At 32.1% G+C, this 17241-nt stretch overlaps 4 protein-coding genes across 6 annotated transcripts; 3 read left to right on the forward strand and 1 right to left on the reverse strand.

Moving 5' to 3' along the window:
• The first annotated feature begins 4889 nt into the window (after positions 1-4889).
• LOC107363195 (trafficking protein particle complex subunit 13) lies at positions 4890-7073 on the forward strand. The gene is made up of 6 exons (XM_015930380.3): positions 4890-5059; positions 5166-5529; positions 5597-5714; positions 5996-6328; positions 6415-6515; positions 6595-7073. The coding sequence occupies exons 1-6, from the start codon at positions 5026-5028 to the stop codon at positions 6848-6850; spliced, it is 1206 nt and encodes a 401-aa protein (XP_015785866.1). The 5' UTR covers positions 4890-5025; the 3' UTR covers positions 6851-7073.
• LOC107363196 (uncharacterized) lies at positions 6960-9708 on the reverse strand. Of its 3 annotated transcripts, none has more exons than XM_015930382.3 (4): positions 9617-9708; positions 8718-9023; positions 8308-8631; positions 6960-8043 (listed from the first exon to the last, which is right to left on the reverse strand). In XM_015930382.3, the coding sequence occupies exons 2-4, from the start codon at positions 8941-8943 to the stop codon at positions 7643-7645; spliced, it is 951 nt and encodes a 316-aa protein (XP_015785868.1). In that variant the 5' UTR covers positions 8944-9023; positions 9617-9708; the 3' UTR covers positions 6960-7642. The 3 variants fall into 3 exon arrangements, with proteins under 3 accessions (XP_015785868.1, XP_015785867.1, XP_025016762.1); XM_015930381.3 differs by having other exon boundaries at positions 8299-8631; XM_025160994.2 differs by having other exon boundaries at positions 8299-8631; positions 8718-9316.
• Positions 9709-9847: 139 nt separating this feature from the next.
• Positions 9848-13003, forward strand: LOC107363197 (calcium release-activated calcium channel protein 1-like). The gene has a single exon (XM_015930383.3). It carries the CDS (start codon positions 11661-11663, stop codon positions 12303-12305), a length of 645 nt encoding a protein of 214 aa, XP_015785869.2. The 5' UTR covers positions 9848-11660; the 3' UTR covers positions 12306-13003.
• An 836-nt stretch (positions 13004-13839) lies between these two features.
• On the forward strand, positions 13840-17097 carry LOC107363279 (VPS35 endosomal protein-sorting factor-like). The gene is made up of 3 exons (XM_015930484.3): positions 13840-13903; positions 13985-16479; positions 16545-17097. The coding sequence occupies exons 2-3, from the start codon at positions 14005-14007 to the stop codon at positions 17064-17066; spliced, it is 2997 nt and encodes a 998-aa protein (XP_015785970.2). The 5' UTR covers positions 13840-13903; positions 13985-14004; the 3' UTR covers positions 17067-17097.
• The last annotated feature ends 144 nt before the right edge of the window (positions 17098-17241 follow it).

A 17241-nucleotide genomic window follows, 5' to 3' on the forward strand; every position in this document is an offset into this window, starting at 1 on the left:
TCATATAATTTGTAAGGGGTCGACACTTCATTTAGCCTCTCTTCATTTACAGTTTGTAATTCAATGTCAATCCCCTTTAATTTAATCTTACATTTTTTGTTTCTTTTCCCTTTTGCTTAATATAAATACTGTCTAATAACTTATTACCTGTGTTGATATTTGATTGTCTTGAAAATCTCACCTTAAATAAAATAATTTAACCTAAAATCGATCAATAGTGTTGATTATAATTGAAGTTATTCAGAAGCTGATCTCAGTTGTAAGCCTCTATTCCTCATCCTGAAGAGATCTTACAAATTGTTTGAAGTCAATATCACCAACTTGCCACCAATTGAAACAATTACAGTGAAACTATCAAATTAACGAGTTTAGAACAAAAATGATCATGAAATGGAATCGGACATAAAATTGACAAAGCAAAAGAATTGGATTTTAAAATATCAAATCAATGAAAATGTAACTACCATCAAACCCAATAAGCCTAAATTGTATTATCAATGATGAATATCAAAATATAAAAGATGAATTGTAAAATTGATTGCAATGTTACGGAACATCTCAAGTCAATTTTGAATTGTTGATAAGTTAAGTTAACAAAATCACTTAATTTGAATAAAATATTCGGTAAGTTACAAGTCAATGATAAGTGTTTCAGCTTAATTTTGATTTACCTAATGTGTGCATTTATGTTGAATGGTGACAAAGTTGATTAATGATGCTTTTCATCTACTACTTTGTACTTTTACCAGTCAACGGAATGAAAAAAATTTAAAGATGACAGAGTGATGATGGTGATGATGATTATAAAGAAATGGCAAGTAGACTTCAGAGTCGGGTGTAACAATATATGAGTTGTTTTAAGGATTGGCTTGTAAGGTTGTTATTCATTTTGTCATCCTCTTGAAACAGAATAGCCTAGGAGTTAAAAAAAATAAGAGAAGAGACTTGAGAAATTAAGCTTTTTGTGGTTTTTATAAAGATCTGAACTGGCAAGGATGAGATATAAGATGAGGCTAAAACTGTCCAAGATGCTTTTGCTTCTGGATTGTTTTGTCAAACAAATATTTACAATCTCTTGTTGATAGACAGGGTCGACAAGAGAGGGAGGAAAGAGAGGGAAGGAAAGGAGAGAGAGGGAAGATGAAAATGAAGATGGAGATGAAGATGATAAAGAAGAAGCAAAAAGCGAATGATGAGAGCAAAATAAGTGTTTTTTTCATATGAAAATGTTGAATTAGCTCTGTATGTTTACAGGTTTGGCAAGAAAAACCAAGTAAATACCTCATTTAAGATATTTATTTCACAGATTGTACTTGGTAACTTTGCATTTGCCATTTTATGTTTTACCCTCTTCTTTATCCTCTACTTTACCTGTTTCAATGGGCTTGTCGACATACATCTTTTGTACCAACAACCAGGCTAATTTAAGGCCGAAACGTTTTCCTATTACTTGGTCATTCCTCTTAAGAAGTTACACTTTTTTTCCTCAAGAGGTTGTACTTTTCATTCCTCCTGCTTTTCCATGTTGTTTTAGCCAACAATCTTGTTGTTGTATTTGAATAAAATATTGTAATTTGTCAAGTTGCTGTTCACAACATTATTGTCTGAATAGCTAAAGATGATGCTGTAGGTAAAGGATAGATTGAGTTGAAACTTTTGTTTGAAAAAAAAACTTGAAATGACGGGTTTGTTGTAACTTGTTGTTCCCAAATTGCCTGTTTATGGTTGATGTCTTGATTGGTGAGAGTCAATTCCTTCCTGTAAACAGAAAGAAAGATTTACAGATTGCTGTTAATTAATCAATTTGTACCTTTTTGTGTATCTAACAAGAGGTTTATAATGGCTTCTCCTGCTTTCAATTGCAACTTTGTTACACACTTAAATAAACTTAAACTGAATTGTACAATGAATTTACATCAATAATAACTTGAGTATAATATGATATAACTAATAACGATTATTTGAGAAGGAAAATATAACTGTTGGAAAAAAATAAAGGGAAAATAGATGCTAAGAGAGTAACCAGAGAATGGCAAATATAAATCCATTTACAGATTTTGTCGTTTTTAGTGGAGATTTGTAAAGATTGTCCGCCTATTTACCTAAAAATATCGTCGGTGGTAATCAACATTAAAAGGTTGATCACTTATTGTAAATGTATATTGTTTGTTAAAATCCAATAAAAACCATATTGCTTTCCAATGATCCGAAAGGTTCACTTGATTGTGACGGTAAACACATAAAAATGATATTTATAAGCTTTTAGCAGAGGCTAACCCAGTACTGTGTGAATAAGTAGACTCAATCTTTTGGGAATCAATCAAAATATAAATCACGATCATCGGTCAGTCTGTATTTCTCACTTTCTCGTCGACTGTTTTAACTTACAAGGGAAGTGCCCTTGTTTGTACGATTGTTTTCAAGCCTTTTCGGGTTTATATTGTAGAGGACGAACTAATTAGAGACGTGCTTTTGGTTTTGTTTCGCTAGTGTTTAATGATATTCAGGCACTTTTTATTGAAGATAGTAATGTATTGCAGCCACTGAGAAGTACATAAAACGGATGAAAAGCAGAGGAATGAAAATCTCTTAATGAAAATTTTGAATCATTTTTTAGTGACTCCAATAGATTTCAATGCAATATCCTCGCTTAAAAGTGATTGAATATCATTAAAGCAGCAAAAGCAAAAGTAAGCTTCTAATTATTTTTCGTCCTCTACAATATAAACCCGAAAACAATTGAAACAAACGTACAAGCAAAGGCACTTCTCTTGTTAGAGATAAATTTCCTACTAGGGAAGCCACCTAAGAAGTACGATTCAATTTGGGAAATTTCATGATAAATCGATGAAAATTAGTTAAAAAAGATGTTTGATGAAATGTTAGGATCTGCAATTTTTTGCTTCAGTTTTTATTTCATTCTAAGTCTAATGAGACCTATGAAAAATTGCCATTCTCAAATTGAGACTAACATTCATTTTGTTTAATTTTTTGTGCAATGTCTTTGTTTTTGTCATTTTCAGTTCATAACAATAGGCCTGATCAGACTTAAAATTGGAATAAAAATTGAAGCGAAAATTTGCAGGTCCTAACACTTCACCAAAAATCTTTTGCAACTTATTTCCATCGATTCATCATGAAATTTCTCAAATCGAATCGTGCATCGTGCGATTTTTTCCACCACATTTCAAACAATTTTTTTATAAGATTGTCGACGATTTGGACGTGGACGATTTGGTTAACAATTTTGTTGAGAAAAGTCTTTAAGAAGTGATGATGTTTGATTTGGTTGATTTGATGGCTGTGTTGGATTGGGTGATGGACAATATGGCGGACAAGATGGTGAAAAGACGATAAAAAAGTGGTGAAAAAAGCCGGTACCAATAAGGTCTCTTCCCTTGTTAGATATTCTAGCTCATGATAACTTGAATACCTCAATAACTTAATTTATTCAGTTTCTGAGTTACACAAATAACTGATCAAAGTTATATTTTTCCTACAAGCCAGGAAGAGGGCTATTTTGGCTCTCGGAGCATTGGTGGAGGTTTGCTGTCCACAAAATCCATGTGGTCCAATCAACGTTCAAAGAGGAGGTTAATTTGGTATCTTAACCATTGATTTTATCAGATCAAAAATACACTTAAACATGCTCTTGTTGAGAAGCTCAAAATTTTTCACAGTAATTCACCATTTTGAAGTGCTTCAAAAAACATACATATTATCCTTGTTAACTTAATAACAAAAAGTCAAACATAACGTAAAAATACATGTAAAATACATGATCATTTTTGTAAATATCAACTTTTTCCAGTCCAATTCAGGATTCTATCAATAAAACAGCACAATTTTAACATCTTGATACAGCTGCATTTTTCATTAAAAAAACTCAACTATTGATAGTTCAGAGAAAAGAATCTCATATCAATTTAAAGTTTCTCGGGTAACATGCAATTGAAACACATGTAAATTTGAATCATTTTGTCCTGAGTAAGAAACATCCTGTTCGACCTGAAATATATTTTGTTATCATTCTTTTGATTCTCAATTAATAATTTCTCGTTGAATCAAATACAATTTTTTGCTTCAACAGTACGACAGAGTCTACATCTAGTGTCATAATTTACTTAAATTTAAGTAAGCAATAAGGATTGACCTGTGATTAATTTGTTGTTTATCTGTTCTATTGGACCAATTTCATTAAATTTTCCCCTTAATCGTATCAAATTCAGATCAATGTAAACAGATATTTGGCTTGGAAATATTGGTTAACCAGTTGATTCGGTGTTTTCATTTTATTTCACATGTAAACAGTAAGGTAAAAAACGCTTTACTTGAATAAACTGATATCAAGTGGGGACAAAATAGCCACACAGATATTGGGTCATCTTTTGTCTTAAACTAATTGTGAGTCGTCAGAAGCCAAAAGGTCAACCTGAATTTTTATAATAAATTCTAAAATTGCAGACAAGATAATTGTAGTCCGAGTAAAATCGGGATAAATTCGTCTCGAGAAAAAATACAGCCTTATTGGCGACATTGTCGTACTCACCCTTCCTCGATCAGCAAATCAACTCTGCCTGATCGGGGGAGGTCATTTTATATTAAATTTTGTTCTCGGCTGATGAATCTGAAAATTAGTTTAATTATTTGCACCGAGAAATGATCCTTTTCTTGATTTGTCTCTGGATTTCATCATTCAATAATAAGACTAGTTGATAGTAGTTCAATTTGAGGCCATTATTTAAATGATTTGATTAATTCTGCTTCTAAAAATGAATCTATTATCAATATTTGAATTGATATACAGAAAAATATTGGAAAATCTTGTTTGGCGCCATTCACATTTTAAATAACAACACAACCAACTCAACCATATGATTTAGCTTCTCTTTCTGCTTTCTGGTTTAGGTTATTTTTATCTTGTCATTTAATTTATTTTATATTTTTAATTTCAATCAACATTAATCTAGTATTTAAAACGCTCATTAACATTGTAATTAAACATATCTAAATACTCTAGCTGTTATGGACAATAGAACTGATTTGATCTCCATTAGAGGTAAGTCTGTTGAAACTATCTTGTTTATTTTGATACATAGGCTACCTTTTTTGTTGGTTTCTGTTGTTTTCCGTTTAATTGTTTGATGTTTTTCTATTTATTACAGTTAATAGAGTTGTTAGCAGAGATGTTAAAACTGATCACTTCATGGAACCAGGTGAATTTGAAAGATTATTATTAGCAGATGACAATTTTGAAACTGACAGCATTGGTAAACAATTTGTTGACAAATGGAGGCGATTACCCAAAAGCTTGTCTCAAATTTTTTTAGGAGAGACATTCTGCTTCTCAATTATGGTTGTCAATGATTCAGTGACTGAACCAGTTAAAGATGTCAGTGTTAAAATTGACCTGCAATTTGCAAATGATCGAATGATTAACATTGGTTTCCTGAAAAGCCCCCTTTTGGATTCAAAGCAATCTCTCGATGAAATCAAACATTATGAAATCAAAGATTTGGGTTCTCATGTGTAAGTTCAACTGATGATAAGAAATTAACGATGATTCTCTAATCCGGTGTTTTGTTTATATTTTCAGGTTAATCTTTTCTATATCATACAGAACTGTAACTGATGAACCACACATTTTTAGAAAATATTTTAAATTTCAAGTTGAAAAACCGTTGGATGTGAAGACCAAGTTTTATAATGCAGAGGTAAATAGTGCATTGTATAATATCCTTTCGCTTCACACATCAAGTCTATGGCATAGACTCTTTGCTGATTCCCAATCTCCAATTTGTAAGATGCTAATGCTTCGTCATTGTCTATTCAATCTACACTTCAATTAACTCTTCGTAAGCATTTGCATTGATCTAGAGCGGTTATTGAACTATGCCTTTGCTTGTGTGATTGATTATTGAATTCTCAACATCAATATTTTGTTGCTCGTCATATCTTTCATAGATTTAACGATTTCCATTTTGTTTTATTTCAGAGTGATGAAGTTTATCTGGAAGCTCTTTTACAAAATCTAACCAATCTACCTATTTGCCTGGAGCGGGTTACTCTCGAACCATCACAATATTTTAATGTCAAAGGGCTGAACAAAGTAACAATTGATGGTGAAGAACAGTGGGTTTTTGGTAAAATTAATAGATTTAATCCAATGGAAAGTCGTCAATATTTATTCTGTTTAACTCCGAAACCTGAAGTTAAAGCTAATTTAAAACTATTAAGATCAGTGACAGTAATAGGTCGATTAGATATTGTTTGGATTTCAGGTATTGCTGTTCCTGGTCATCTTCAAACATCACCGCTTGAACGAATGGTTTGTTTAATAATTCTATAGCTTTATGATATGATTAATTATCTGGTTTGCGTTAACTCATTGATTCTAATTCAATTTTCCACCAGGCACCGAATTACGTTGACATTCGCTTAACGATTGAAGGAATACCTAGTCAAGCCGAATTAAGACACAAATTCAACATAACCTTTCGAATTACAAATTACTGGTAAAGTTGAATTTTAACCTTAATTCGTTAAGATTAATGTTTTAATATCTAATTAATACCTTCTACTTTTCATTCATAGTGATTTTGATATTGAACCGGCTTTAATTTTCGATAACAAGGATGAGAAACAGGCAATTCTTTGGTTAGGAGTTTCTGGAAAAGTATTGGACAGAATATCGCCACATCAATGTTATGATTTTACTTTAACAGCTTATCCAATTGATACTGGGCTTCAGGCAATTCCAAAAGTCAAAATTAGTGACACTTTATCCAAAAATTTCTATGAATTTGATGAGATGGCTTATGTATTTATCAATGATCCTAAAAGTGTATGAAGTGTCACCGGAAAACCTTTAATACACCATGATAGTTATTATTATTTTTGACAATAATTCAGATTTAAAGAAAGAAATTGTATCCAATGGATTATAAGAATGATGCGGATTTTAATTTAAAGCCATTTTTAATATCACTTTGCTTGAAATGAGTCTTACAATTTTTTTATACGAGTATAATTCATGTGAATGTCTATGAAAAAAATGAACTATTTTTTTGTAACTTTTTGTTTCATTTTAATTTATAATGAGTGTACCTATCATGCTTTTGATGATCTAATTAGCATAATCAGCTTAGTAGATGAATACGTCTTGCGTTTTCTAACGAAAAAAAGTAAATTTTCTGCATTATGTGCATGTTCAGGGCAAATCAGATCTCTGAAGGTTGAAGGTTGAAAATGTGAAAGAAAATTACTAATCGGTTAGTTGATACATGTAGATGGAAGAGTTGATAATAAAAGAGGGGAAACATGCATTGTGTATAAATAAAAGTTAGTCGACAAAAAATGATTTTTCGTGAAATAGAGAGACAAAGTTTGAGGGAAAAAATGGTGAGGGATGGCAAAAGCCAATGTGACCAAATATGTGACCCATCATCCTCAAATAGATTTGTCAGGATGAGATTTCTAACTTGCTTTTGACCGATTATTCTTTGCCTTTCATTCAGTTTGTTTGTAATGATGAGATTAAACTTTCCTGATGGATTTAAAAAAAAGTTAAACCACTACTTTGAAGATAGTTGGTTTAGATTTTTTAGACAAAGAAACATTGTCAGTCATTATTTAAGATGAATCAGGAAAGTTCATATGTAGATTGTGATGATGGGCATTGAGTTTCCATTGGACTGGGTTCAAAATTGGCTCTTGAGTCCGGTGTTCCTGGAGATGAGCCGGATAAGAAACTGAAAGTCTGTTCTTGCATTTTAACCAACGCAGTGAGGAAAGCTTTTTCCCGACGCTCCTGTCGTTCATTATCTTCTTTACGACGAGCAGCTTCTTGTTGGAAACGTTCTTTCTCCAGTTTAATCCAATCCTTCATAATATCCATCTCTTTGGTTAAATGATTGAACATGCGATCAATGAGAACAACTGATTGCGATGAATCAAAGTCTGAGTTATAATCTTGAGCTTGGTAATTGTTATAAGTTGCATTAGAGGTTGATCGAGATCTTATGGCTGCATTGCGTCCCAAATCTATATTTAAAAAATAAATAAAAAAGAAAAGTAAATATTAAACCAATCATTAATTGTGACAAGATTACCATCAACAAATAAGTCAAATTCAAGAGAAGGAATATCATCGATTAAAGGAGGGAGCATGACGAATATTTGATTAGAATTAGGAAACAAAACACAAGCAAAAATGAAAAACTAATAAAATAGTTTGTCTAAATTTGCAAGGATTAAAATGTTGAAATAACAATGATGGTAAAAGAAAAGGATACTAACATTGATCACCTTCTGCTTGCCCATTCAAAGTTTGAGAAGGAGACATTGCATAAGAGAAAACTTCTTCATTATCCGTTCCACTATTTTCACCATCACCATTGGCTCCCATTCCGCTATCATTAGTTTCATCAGCCATATTAGAATCAGCTGCGTCAAAGTGATATTCTTCTTCATAATTATTCAATGCTGCTTTAACATCTTCTGTGTCTTTGGCTTGGTAAATTTTATCAAGAGCATCGAAAAAAACACATTTCTTTTTACGTTCTGGGGTTGGATTTTTAAGAATACGCCGATATTCAGCAATCATATTGAATACTTTGATCCTAACTTGGTCTGAAATTAAAGAAAAAGAATTATTATTTTCGAATATGAATAAACGGAAAGCTTAAAGAAAATACAATGAAAATAAATAAACTTACCTGGAGTCCTTTCATAACCATGTTCTCTGATTCTTTCAGCGATTTTTTCCCACACTTGGCGGGTCCTTTTTGAATTGGTGAACTGTCTTTGAACCATGTCTTGGCCCCATAATGATAACAGAATACGAGTTTCATTGAGAGACCAGCTCGCGCCTCTTTCAATTGATGGTTTACTTGGTTGACTATCATTCAATGAATGATCAATAGTAGAATCTCTTTTAGTCATGATTATCAACAGATAATTGTCCCCAGATTATTATTAAGAAGAAAACAATTCACAAGAACAGTGACGTAATAAATTTATTCCTGAATAATGAAAATGGAAGTAAAACCACACCAAAAAAGATGACAATGAAAAATCACAATTTATGATGAAAAATATAATCGATTTCGAGTTGTTACAAAAAAGAATAGGATTGAAGACTGGTAACAAAGGGCATGGAATGAAAGGCCGGGAAACAAGCACAGGAAAAACAGTAAGAAAAATGTGTTAACACAGTTAAATTAATTAACAAAGAAAATTATAGATGGTGGACAATCAGTTTTGAAGCATGCTGGTAAATCTGACTAAATTGTGGTGCTCACTAATTTCTTTACATCTAATGGTGAAGGTAAGAGAGAGAGAGAGAAGAAAGAAACAAACAAAGGAAAAATATCAAAAGAGAGGGAAGAGAAGAGAGACAAGGAGAGAGAGAGCGAGCAAAAAGAGAGTCCAGCCGAAAGTGAACAAAGAGAGGGAAAAATGTGGGGACAGAGATGAAAAGAAAGAGACCAAAGAGGAATAATTGAATTGATCAGTATTACAGTATTATTAACCAAATAATATGAAAATTAACACAAAATTTGAAAGTTGAAACGGAAAACAGCTTCAAGGTTAATCGAGTTCATAGAAATCTTACCTTGGTATTTAAACACGCCTGGTGACGGTTGCTGGAGACAATTAATTAACTAATCACAGAAATATAAGGTTAATTGTTGTTGGTTAAAAAAAACTGAAAATAATAGTGAGAGGCAAAGAGTGAGAGGAAAAAATCAAAATGCAGCAAATGGCATGGGCGAATTGAACGCCATCTATTATATGGATTTGTAGAATAGAAAAATGGTTAGAGTTTTCTGTAAGTCTAATAAGCGCAGTTTTTATTCAAATAAAAATGAAAGTTGTTTTTTGGTTTATTAATTTGATTGCTTATTCATTGAAATTGAGGTCAATTAGTTTTTTATCAAATGACATCATTAATTGGAAAACCTGAAATTGAAAATCTATTCGACTCTTTGTATCAGTATCATTTTATTGTAAATACAATCACAATTTTGCTTTTTGTTTCTGTTATTATGGACAACCTTACATCAATTGGTTATTACGCTGTTTAAACTACTTGATCAATGATAATGATGATCATCATCTTCTTCCCTTCTTTCTTTTCCCTCTCTCTCTTGCCTTGAGAGTTGTCCTCCTGAAAATAGTGATCTCCATCTTGTTAATGTGCATGTTAATTATTTAACGGAAAAAGATTAACTCACAATATGGCCGCTGATGTTTTTCATCCATTTATTGCTATTAATTCTATAATTGTTTACTTCTTTCTATTTTCCTTTCTTCCTCGCCTTTTCTCTTCTCCTAATCAGTTTCAATTGCTAATGTCATGTCTTTGTTAATTTCATGTTGCTGTAATCATTTTTCTCTTCTCTTTACTTTCACTTGATTTAATTCAATTTAACATTTCACTCTTTCATTGATCATCTAATTATTGATTGTCTTTTTTAATCAGACGCCAGTAAGCTTGCCTGATAATCATTTCAATTAAACACAATCAATAATCATTAGTTTCACCAAAATTCACCAACATTTTCCTATTACAACAATACGCAAAAATATTTGACCATCACTTTCAATAAACCTGTTTAGCTGTTTTTGATTGTTATCATTTAAATTGTAACAATTTGCTTGCACAACGATAATGGTAACTTTAATCATCCGAAAGCTTAAGGCCTAGCCTTGAATTGCTGGCTTTGCTTTATTAATTAACTTTATTTCCAATAAAAATCAAGTGAAAATGAGAAGGGAACAAATAAAGCAAATCTCTCTATGAAGATCAATGGATAAGCTAAAATCACCAATTTTTGTCGTTTACCCCCAACAATAATCAAAATAAACAGTGTTGATAGAGATTCATCTCGTTTCCGTCATAAATTTCAACCAAATTTTATGATTATCATTACATATTATGTATTAAGGAAGTATTATTATTGAGATTATCTTATTATTTACCATCTTAACGACTACTGGTTAAAACTGTAAATCCGCAAAACAAAAAGTACTAAACTAGAAGCACTAATAAACATTTTATAATCTAGTCGTTTAATATTAATAGTTACCCTTAATTGAAACCATTTCAGTCTTTCCATGTTTCCGTTGAAAGCTGACAGTGAAAAAAATAAAACAAAGAACCCAAAGAATTGCATGTGTGTAACAAAAATACCAATGATTTCCTTGTAAATAGCGGTTAGAAACAGAAGAGAAAACAATTGAGTTTAAAATATAAACCAGAAAATCTGGTTACCTTTGCTTTCACTAAAAAATAAGCCTAGACTTTCAGGCTAATAAGTGATTCAAGTGAAGACCTTTTTTTGAACTGTGATACATCTTCTTTGTCTTTTCTAAATTCTACATTGATTTCAAACGACTGACACTTTTTGAAACCAACAGCTTTACCCAATACTTTCAACACTAATAACCCAAAAGTAAATAACTAAAAGTCTAAACCCATAATTTTCAACTCTTAAACCTAAATCTATAAAACCAAAGTAAAGTGTTTTAACCAGATATTGACCCAGGTAATCATCATCGTTTGTTGTCAAGTGACTTTTTTTGTTAACCCATCTATTACCAAACCTATCAAAATTTGTGCTGCCTGACTATATTGTTTGATTGGCTGTCTGAAAATGGTAATCAAAGATGAAACTAATAGTTCACTTTCATGGAGACGTTTACATCTTTCCCGAGCCAAGTTGAAAGCTTCATCGCGAACTTCAGCCCTTCTCTCTGGATTTGCCATGGTGGCCATGGTTGAAGTTTCTCTAAATTGTGATTCTCCTAATCCAGTTCCTGCGCCATTATTAATATCTTTTGTTCTCTGTACCACTCTACTCGTTAGTGTTCATATGTTAGCTTTAATGATATCAACATGCATTTTACCCAACATTGAATCTGATTGTGAATTAGGTGATCAAACATCATATACACCAGCCATTCAATCAAGGACTCTAATTGATTCACCTCATGATGCCTTGTCCCATTACATTGAAATTGCTTGGCTTTTCTCCACTGTTCTTGGTGTCTTCTTGTTCCTTATAGAGATTGCCTTTCTTTGTTGGGTCAAATTTTGGGACATTGGGGTTAGTCAAGGAGGAACCGGAAAAAAGGCTGCAACTGCCGCAACTCTTTTACTAATTCCGGTTTTCATCATCTTCATTGGCTTTGCTATTCACTTTTACAGAAAATTGGTTAGCTACAAGTATGAAAGATCGGCCAAAAATTTGGAAGAATTGGTTACTATGGTTAGTAATTTACAACGAGATCCAGTTTGACCTTTTGTTAACCATTTCAAAAGAATCCAGTTTCAATGGAAACCAATTGTTTTTCCAAAAGTAATTTCTTTCTCATGGATAGCTGATTTAAATTGAATATCAAATGATCAATTAACTGTTTAATGATTAATTATTCATCAACAATCCATCAGATTGCCACTGCTTTTTCCTGTTGGCTTCAACATTCTCATTCCAGACCAAACTGATCAACTCTAATCAACCAGATTAATCGTGAAAGATTATATTTTTTAAGGACAATTTAGCATCTTCTTCTAGTTGTACAATCTGGTTTATTGTTCAAAGACTGTTATGATTGATTTAATCAATCAATGATGTACAAAACTTGCATGTATTTACAATTAATAGTCAATTGGAAAAAGATTGTTTTCTAGTCATCAGCAAAAATCTTCATCATCATTAAGTTAATGATAAAGTTGAATGAAACAAATGTGTTTAAATCAAACAATACAACAAAAACGTTAACAATTAATTCCACATAATTTTAATTAGCAGCTACAATAATGCTAATAGTAATAAAATAACAAGCCACTATTAGGCTGTTGCTATTATCAAATCAATGTTTACCATCTTGACTAGATGAGATCAATGATAAATTGTATTATGGTTATTATAACTGTTGATAATAAATTGTATGCAACTTACAAGTGAAATTAAATTTCATTTTCATCAACAATTTACCCAAACAGTCAAATACTAAGATCAATGGCCTGTTGATATTAACCAAAGTCAGTTGAAAGCTAATCACAGTTTCACCAATTATCTTAAGACTCTGTAAAGATACAAATTAGCTTACACTTATTAAGCTTTTTCAAAGGGAAACAATTTTAATTGCTAAACTAATCAATCATCAATGAAGCTCTTCAAATGTTTGCTTCATTTTCGTTCTCATTATGGTTGCTAAATTATTTTCAATTTACCATTTATATTAACAATCAAATGTTTCTATTGTTTCCTAGTATTTTATTGACAATCAATGATTAGTAATTTAAGCTTCCAAGTAATAATATTTAGCAAATGGAGTAATTTGAGTAAATTTGATCCAGTAATCAACTTACAGCCAGAAATTAACATTAATTTTGCCTTTATTTGGTAAATCAATAACCAAGGCTAGATATGGTTAGAGTTTTTTTAATTTCTAATTGATTTTAATTTTTATTTCTTTTTCTGTTGAATTTAAATTAACGATAGAATCAGTAAGAAACAAATTATCTTGTAATATTACAAGTAATTTGTGATAATTATCATTTTCAACAGTCAATCACAATTAACATGAAATGTACTTTGACCAGCTAATTGTAATCATTCAATGTGAACAATTTTATGTGGATTCTGCATCAGATTATGATTATAATGGGAAAAATATTCACCACTCATTAATTCATTGGTTTTGTTTGATTAGTTTAATTTGTATCGTTTAAATTGTTTTTGTCTTATTCAAAGCAATAGATGGCTCTGAGAAAGTAGCACATTAAACGCCATCTGAATGAATGGAATACAATTAAGTCTGTCAGTTGTTGGCCAGTCAATTGACTTGTTTTGGTTATTATCATTTGTAAACTGAGTTTATAAATTACATGGTAAGTTTTATAATCTTGTCGTACTTGTTGAACTGTTTAATTAACGTTATTATTTACTTTTGCTTCCTTACCTCTGTCTAGTTGTCATCTTTGCTGGTATAATGATAAATTGGCAACCTAGGCAAGTAACAACTGATGGATATCGGAAAAAAAATTTACTCCCACATGAAGTGACGGATCACCCTTTAAAGCCATTAACTGTTACTGTTAAACATCGATCAGGATCCAAATCAAGTGCCAATGGATCAACTGAAAACTCCAAAAAAGAAGCTAAAAAAGTTAAAGCCAGTACATCTTGGGGTGGTGTTGATCCACTATCAGCTGCTCTGCAAGATATTGACGGATCAAAACATGACTCTGTTCCAGTATTAAATCCACTAGCCACTGATGGGGCAGTTAAAAGAAGTGATAAATCGTCTGATGATGATTTTGTTGATGACAGCTTCGAAAACTGGTCTACTTTCAAAGGAGCTATACTAAAGGAGTATACTACCTCTGAAAAATTGTCAATCAAAACATCCTTTCTGAGTGGAGGTGATGCTTCAGGAGTTGTTGTTGCCAGTTTGAGGAATCTTCAAAGTACTTCTCTTGCCGAAAAAGTTAAACATCGGTTACAGCAATTAGATGATTTTGAAGATGGCTCTGTCAAAGAAATGTTTAATCTAAGTCAAGCTGATTATGTCCATAGGATTGAAGATTTAAGTGTTGCATTGCAATCTTCTTGGGAAACTGATCAAAGAGTCAAAGCTTTAAAAATTGCCATTCAATGTGCAAAACTTTTAGTTGATGTAAGTGTCTTACCATTTTATCCAAGTAAATTCGTGCTCATAACCGACATGTTGGATAGTTTTGGAAATCTTGTATACAAAAGAATTCATTGTAAAGCTGAAACGCCGTTAGCTCTGGAATCTGCAATAGAAACTTGCCGTAATTGGTTCTACAAAATTGCTTCAATTCGAGAATTGGTGCCTAGGTTTTATGTGGAAACTGCTATTTTAAAAACTCTCAGTTTTATCGTCGATCCCAAACTTGTCTACTCTGAGAATTGTAAAGCTCTGTTCCGGCTAACTGCCATGGCTCGAGGAATCGGAGATCCCCTAGTTTCACTTTATTCAAGAGCTTACCTTTGCCGTATTATTATGAGAATTGCACCCATGGAAAAGACAGTTTTCCGTCAAAATTTAACCGAGTTCCTGATGATTTCCAATCAACTAACCTCCGAATTTGTCATAGTCACTCTAAAAGCTCAAAAAATAAATTTTGCAACTTATTTAACTCTTTTCACACCTGCCTTGAATTGGATTCTTCAATGTATCGCGTTCAAAGCCTCAGATAGTCTACTGGAAGAGATTTTAGACGAATTTCAGGAAAATTTGCAAAGCAAAGGTAATCTACCGATAAATGCGCTTCTATTGAACTCAATGATTACTACATTCCAGCCTCGTTTTATTATCGAACGAGCAAAGAGATTTGTTGACCTGATCAAAGAATGTCTGACTACCAATGAAGATAAAGGATTTCCTGGATATTTATTACTTAAAAATCTTGGCTCTTCATTTGTCGAAGGAAGAACGGCCTGGATCAACATAGAGAAAGCACATAAGCTGTTACTTATGAATGAAATATGGAAGAAAGTATCCAAATTAAAAGCATCTCAACACATAATTTGTGCCGACATTTGGATGGACTTTGTGGTTCAATATCTTGGTGTTTTTGAAGTGAATGTTTTGCTCAAAGATATTGTCAAACATATGCAACCTGATCGAGCTTATGAAGATCATTACGATAAACTCATTTCAATAGTGAAAAAAGTCACCCAATTTTCATCTTTGGAGGATTATACCTCGTTTTTTGCTATGGATAGTTTTATACCATTTTTGGATATGTTGCAAAAAGAATCTGTCAAAGTACAAGCTTGCCAATTAATAACAAGTTGTTACATTGAAAAAATTAAAAGTGCAAATTCAACAATCTTGAATTCTGCATCTGATGATGAAGAAGAACTATTTAAAATTTCTGACCCAGTTATTCTCAACTCGTTAACCTATCTCTGTAAAACCATGCATGATTCAGTGAACGCATTAACCCTGGAAGATGATCGAAGAGACATTTCAAATTTAATCATCGATTTTCTCAGTTTGGTTTCTTTTCACAGAGATTTCCAAGGCTACCTTAGTTTTATGGTTGAAGCTCGATCCAACTATTCGCATCTAGAATCTGTGGTAGCTTTCCTTGTTACCTGTGTTAATCGTATTATTATGGAAACCAGAAATATCGTGAAAGGCCAACATACAAAAAAGACAACGGCTTTTGTCAGAGCATGTTTAGCATATTCATTTATAACAATACCATCTCTCGAAGATCCTATCATCCGTCTACAACTTTATCTAAATAGTGCTCAAATTGGTTTAGTCAACGGTTGTTTGCCGCAAACTGACGCATTCCTTGAAGCTGCGATCGATCTTGTTCCTTCTGCCAATGTGAAAATTGAATTATCTGATGGTCAAGTACGTTTGATGGAACCGTTTATTGTATCTTATGTTGCAAATTTACTTTCTTTTCTGGTTATAGTGCCGGTATGTATTTTATCATCATTGGTGTTTTAATTTTGTGACTAACGACTTTTTTATTATTATTTCAGGATCACCCAGAAAAGGACCCTTTGTTTTTATTTTGTAAATTATTTGAAGTCATCAAGAGTATGGAATTCAATCAAAGTTTTGATTCAAAACCAGCAATTTATCTAAACATGTTAGATTACTTATTCTCGGTGGCCCAAGAAAATTATCTTTACCATGTTGACAAAATTGATTCTAATGATGCTCTCTATGGCCATCATTCATCCTTCCTGAATCATATAAGCAAATTGGGTGATCAAGTAATCGAAGAGATTTTTGCCTATGTCAAAGATCTTGGTAAGAGACAATTGTACAAACGACAATCTAACATTTCATTTGATTGTTTCTATCGTCTGATAATGAATGGGGACACTAAAAAGGTTGGAAAATTGGCTTTCAACTTTTGGCAATTGGGATTAAAAGAAAACTTCTTGGATAATAAATCTCTCACTAAAGGAATCAACTTCGTCAACAAAATGTCAAAATGTTACAATGATCCTGATCTTTTAATCTTATCTCAAAAAATGGCTTCCCTTGCAAAATAAATGTGCAAATTAAAATAGTTTACAACCAAGATTGGAAATTTTCATTTACATTCGCCTCCTAGAAAAATTGAACAGAGATCTCAATAACAATCATTTCAACAATAAAACAGTAATCATGAGTCGACCTAGCTCTGATAATCTGATGTAAATCTAATTTCACTCAACAATCGATATC

The sequence above is a fragment of the Tetranychus urticae genome, chromosome 3 (assembly GCF_039701765.1).
Source record: "Tetranychus urticae isolate SD_2017Ah chromosome 3, NJAU_TeUrti_SD_1.0, whole genome shotgun sequence".
NCBI classification, from domain to species: domain Eukaryota; kingdom Metazoa; phylum Arthropoda; class Arachnida; order Trombidiformes; family Tetranychidae; genus Tetranychus; species Tetranychus urticae.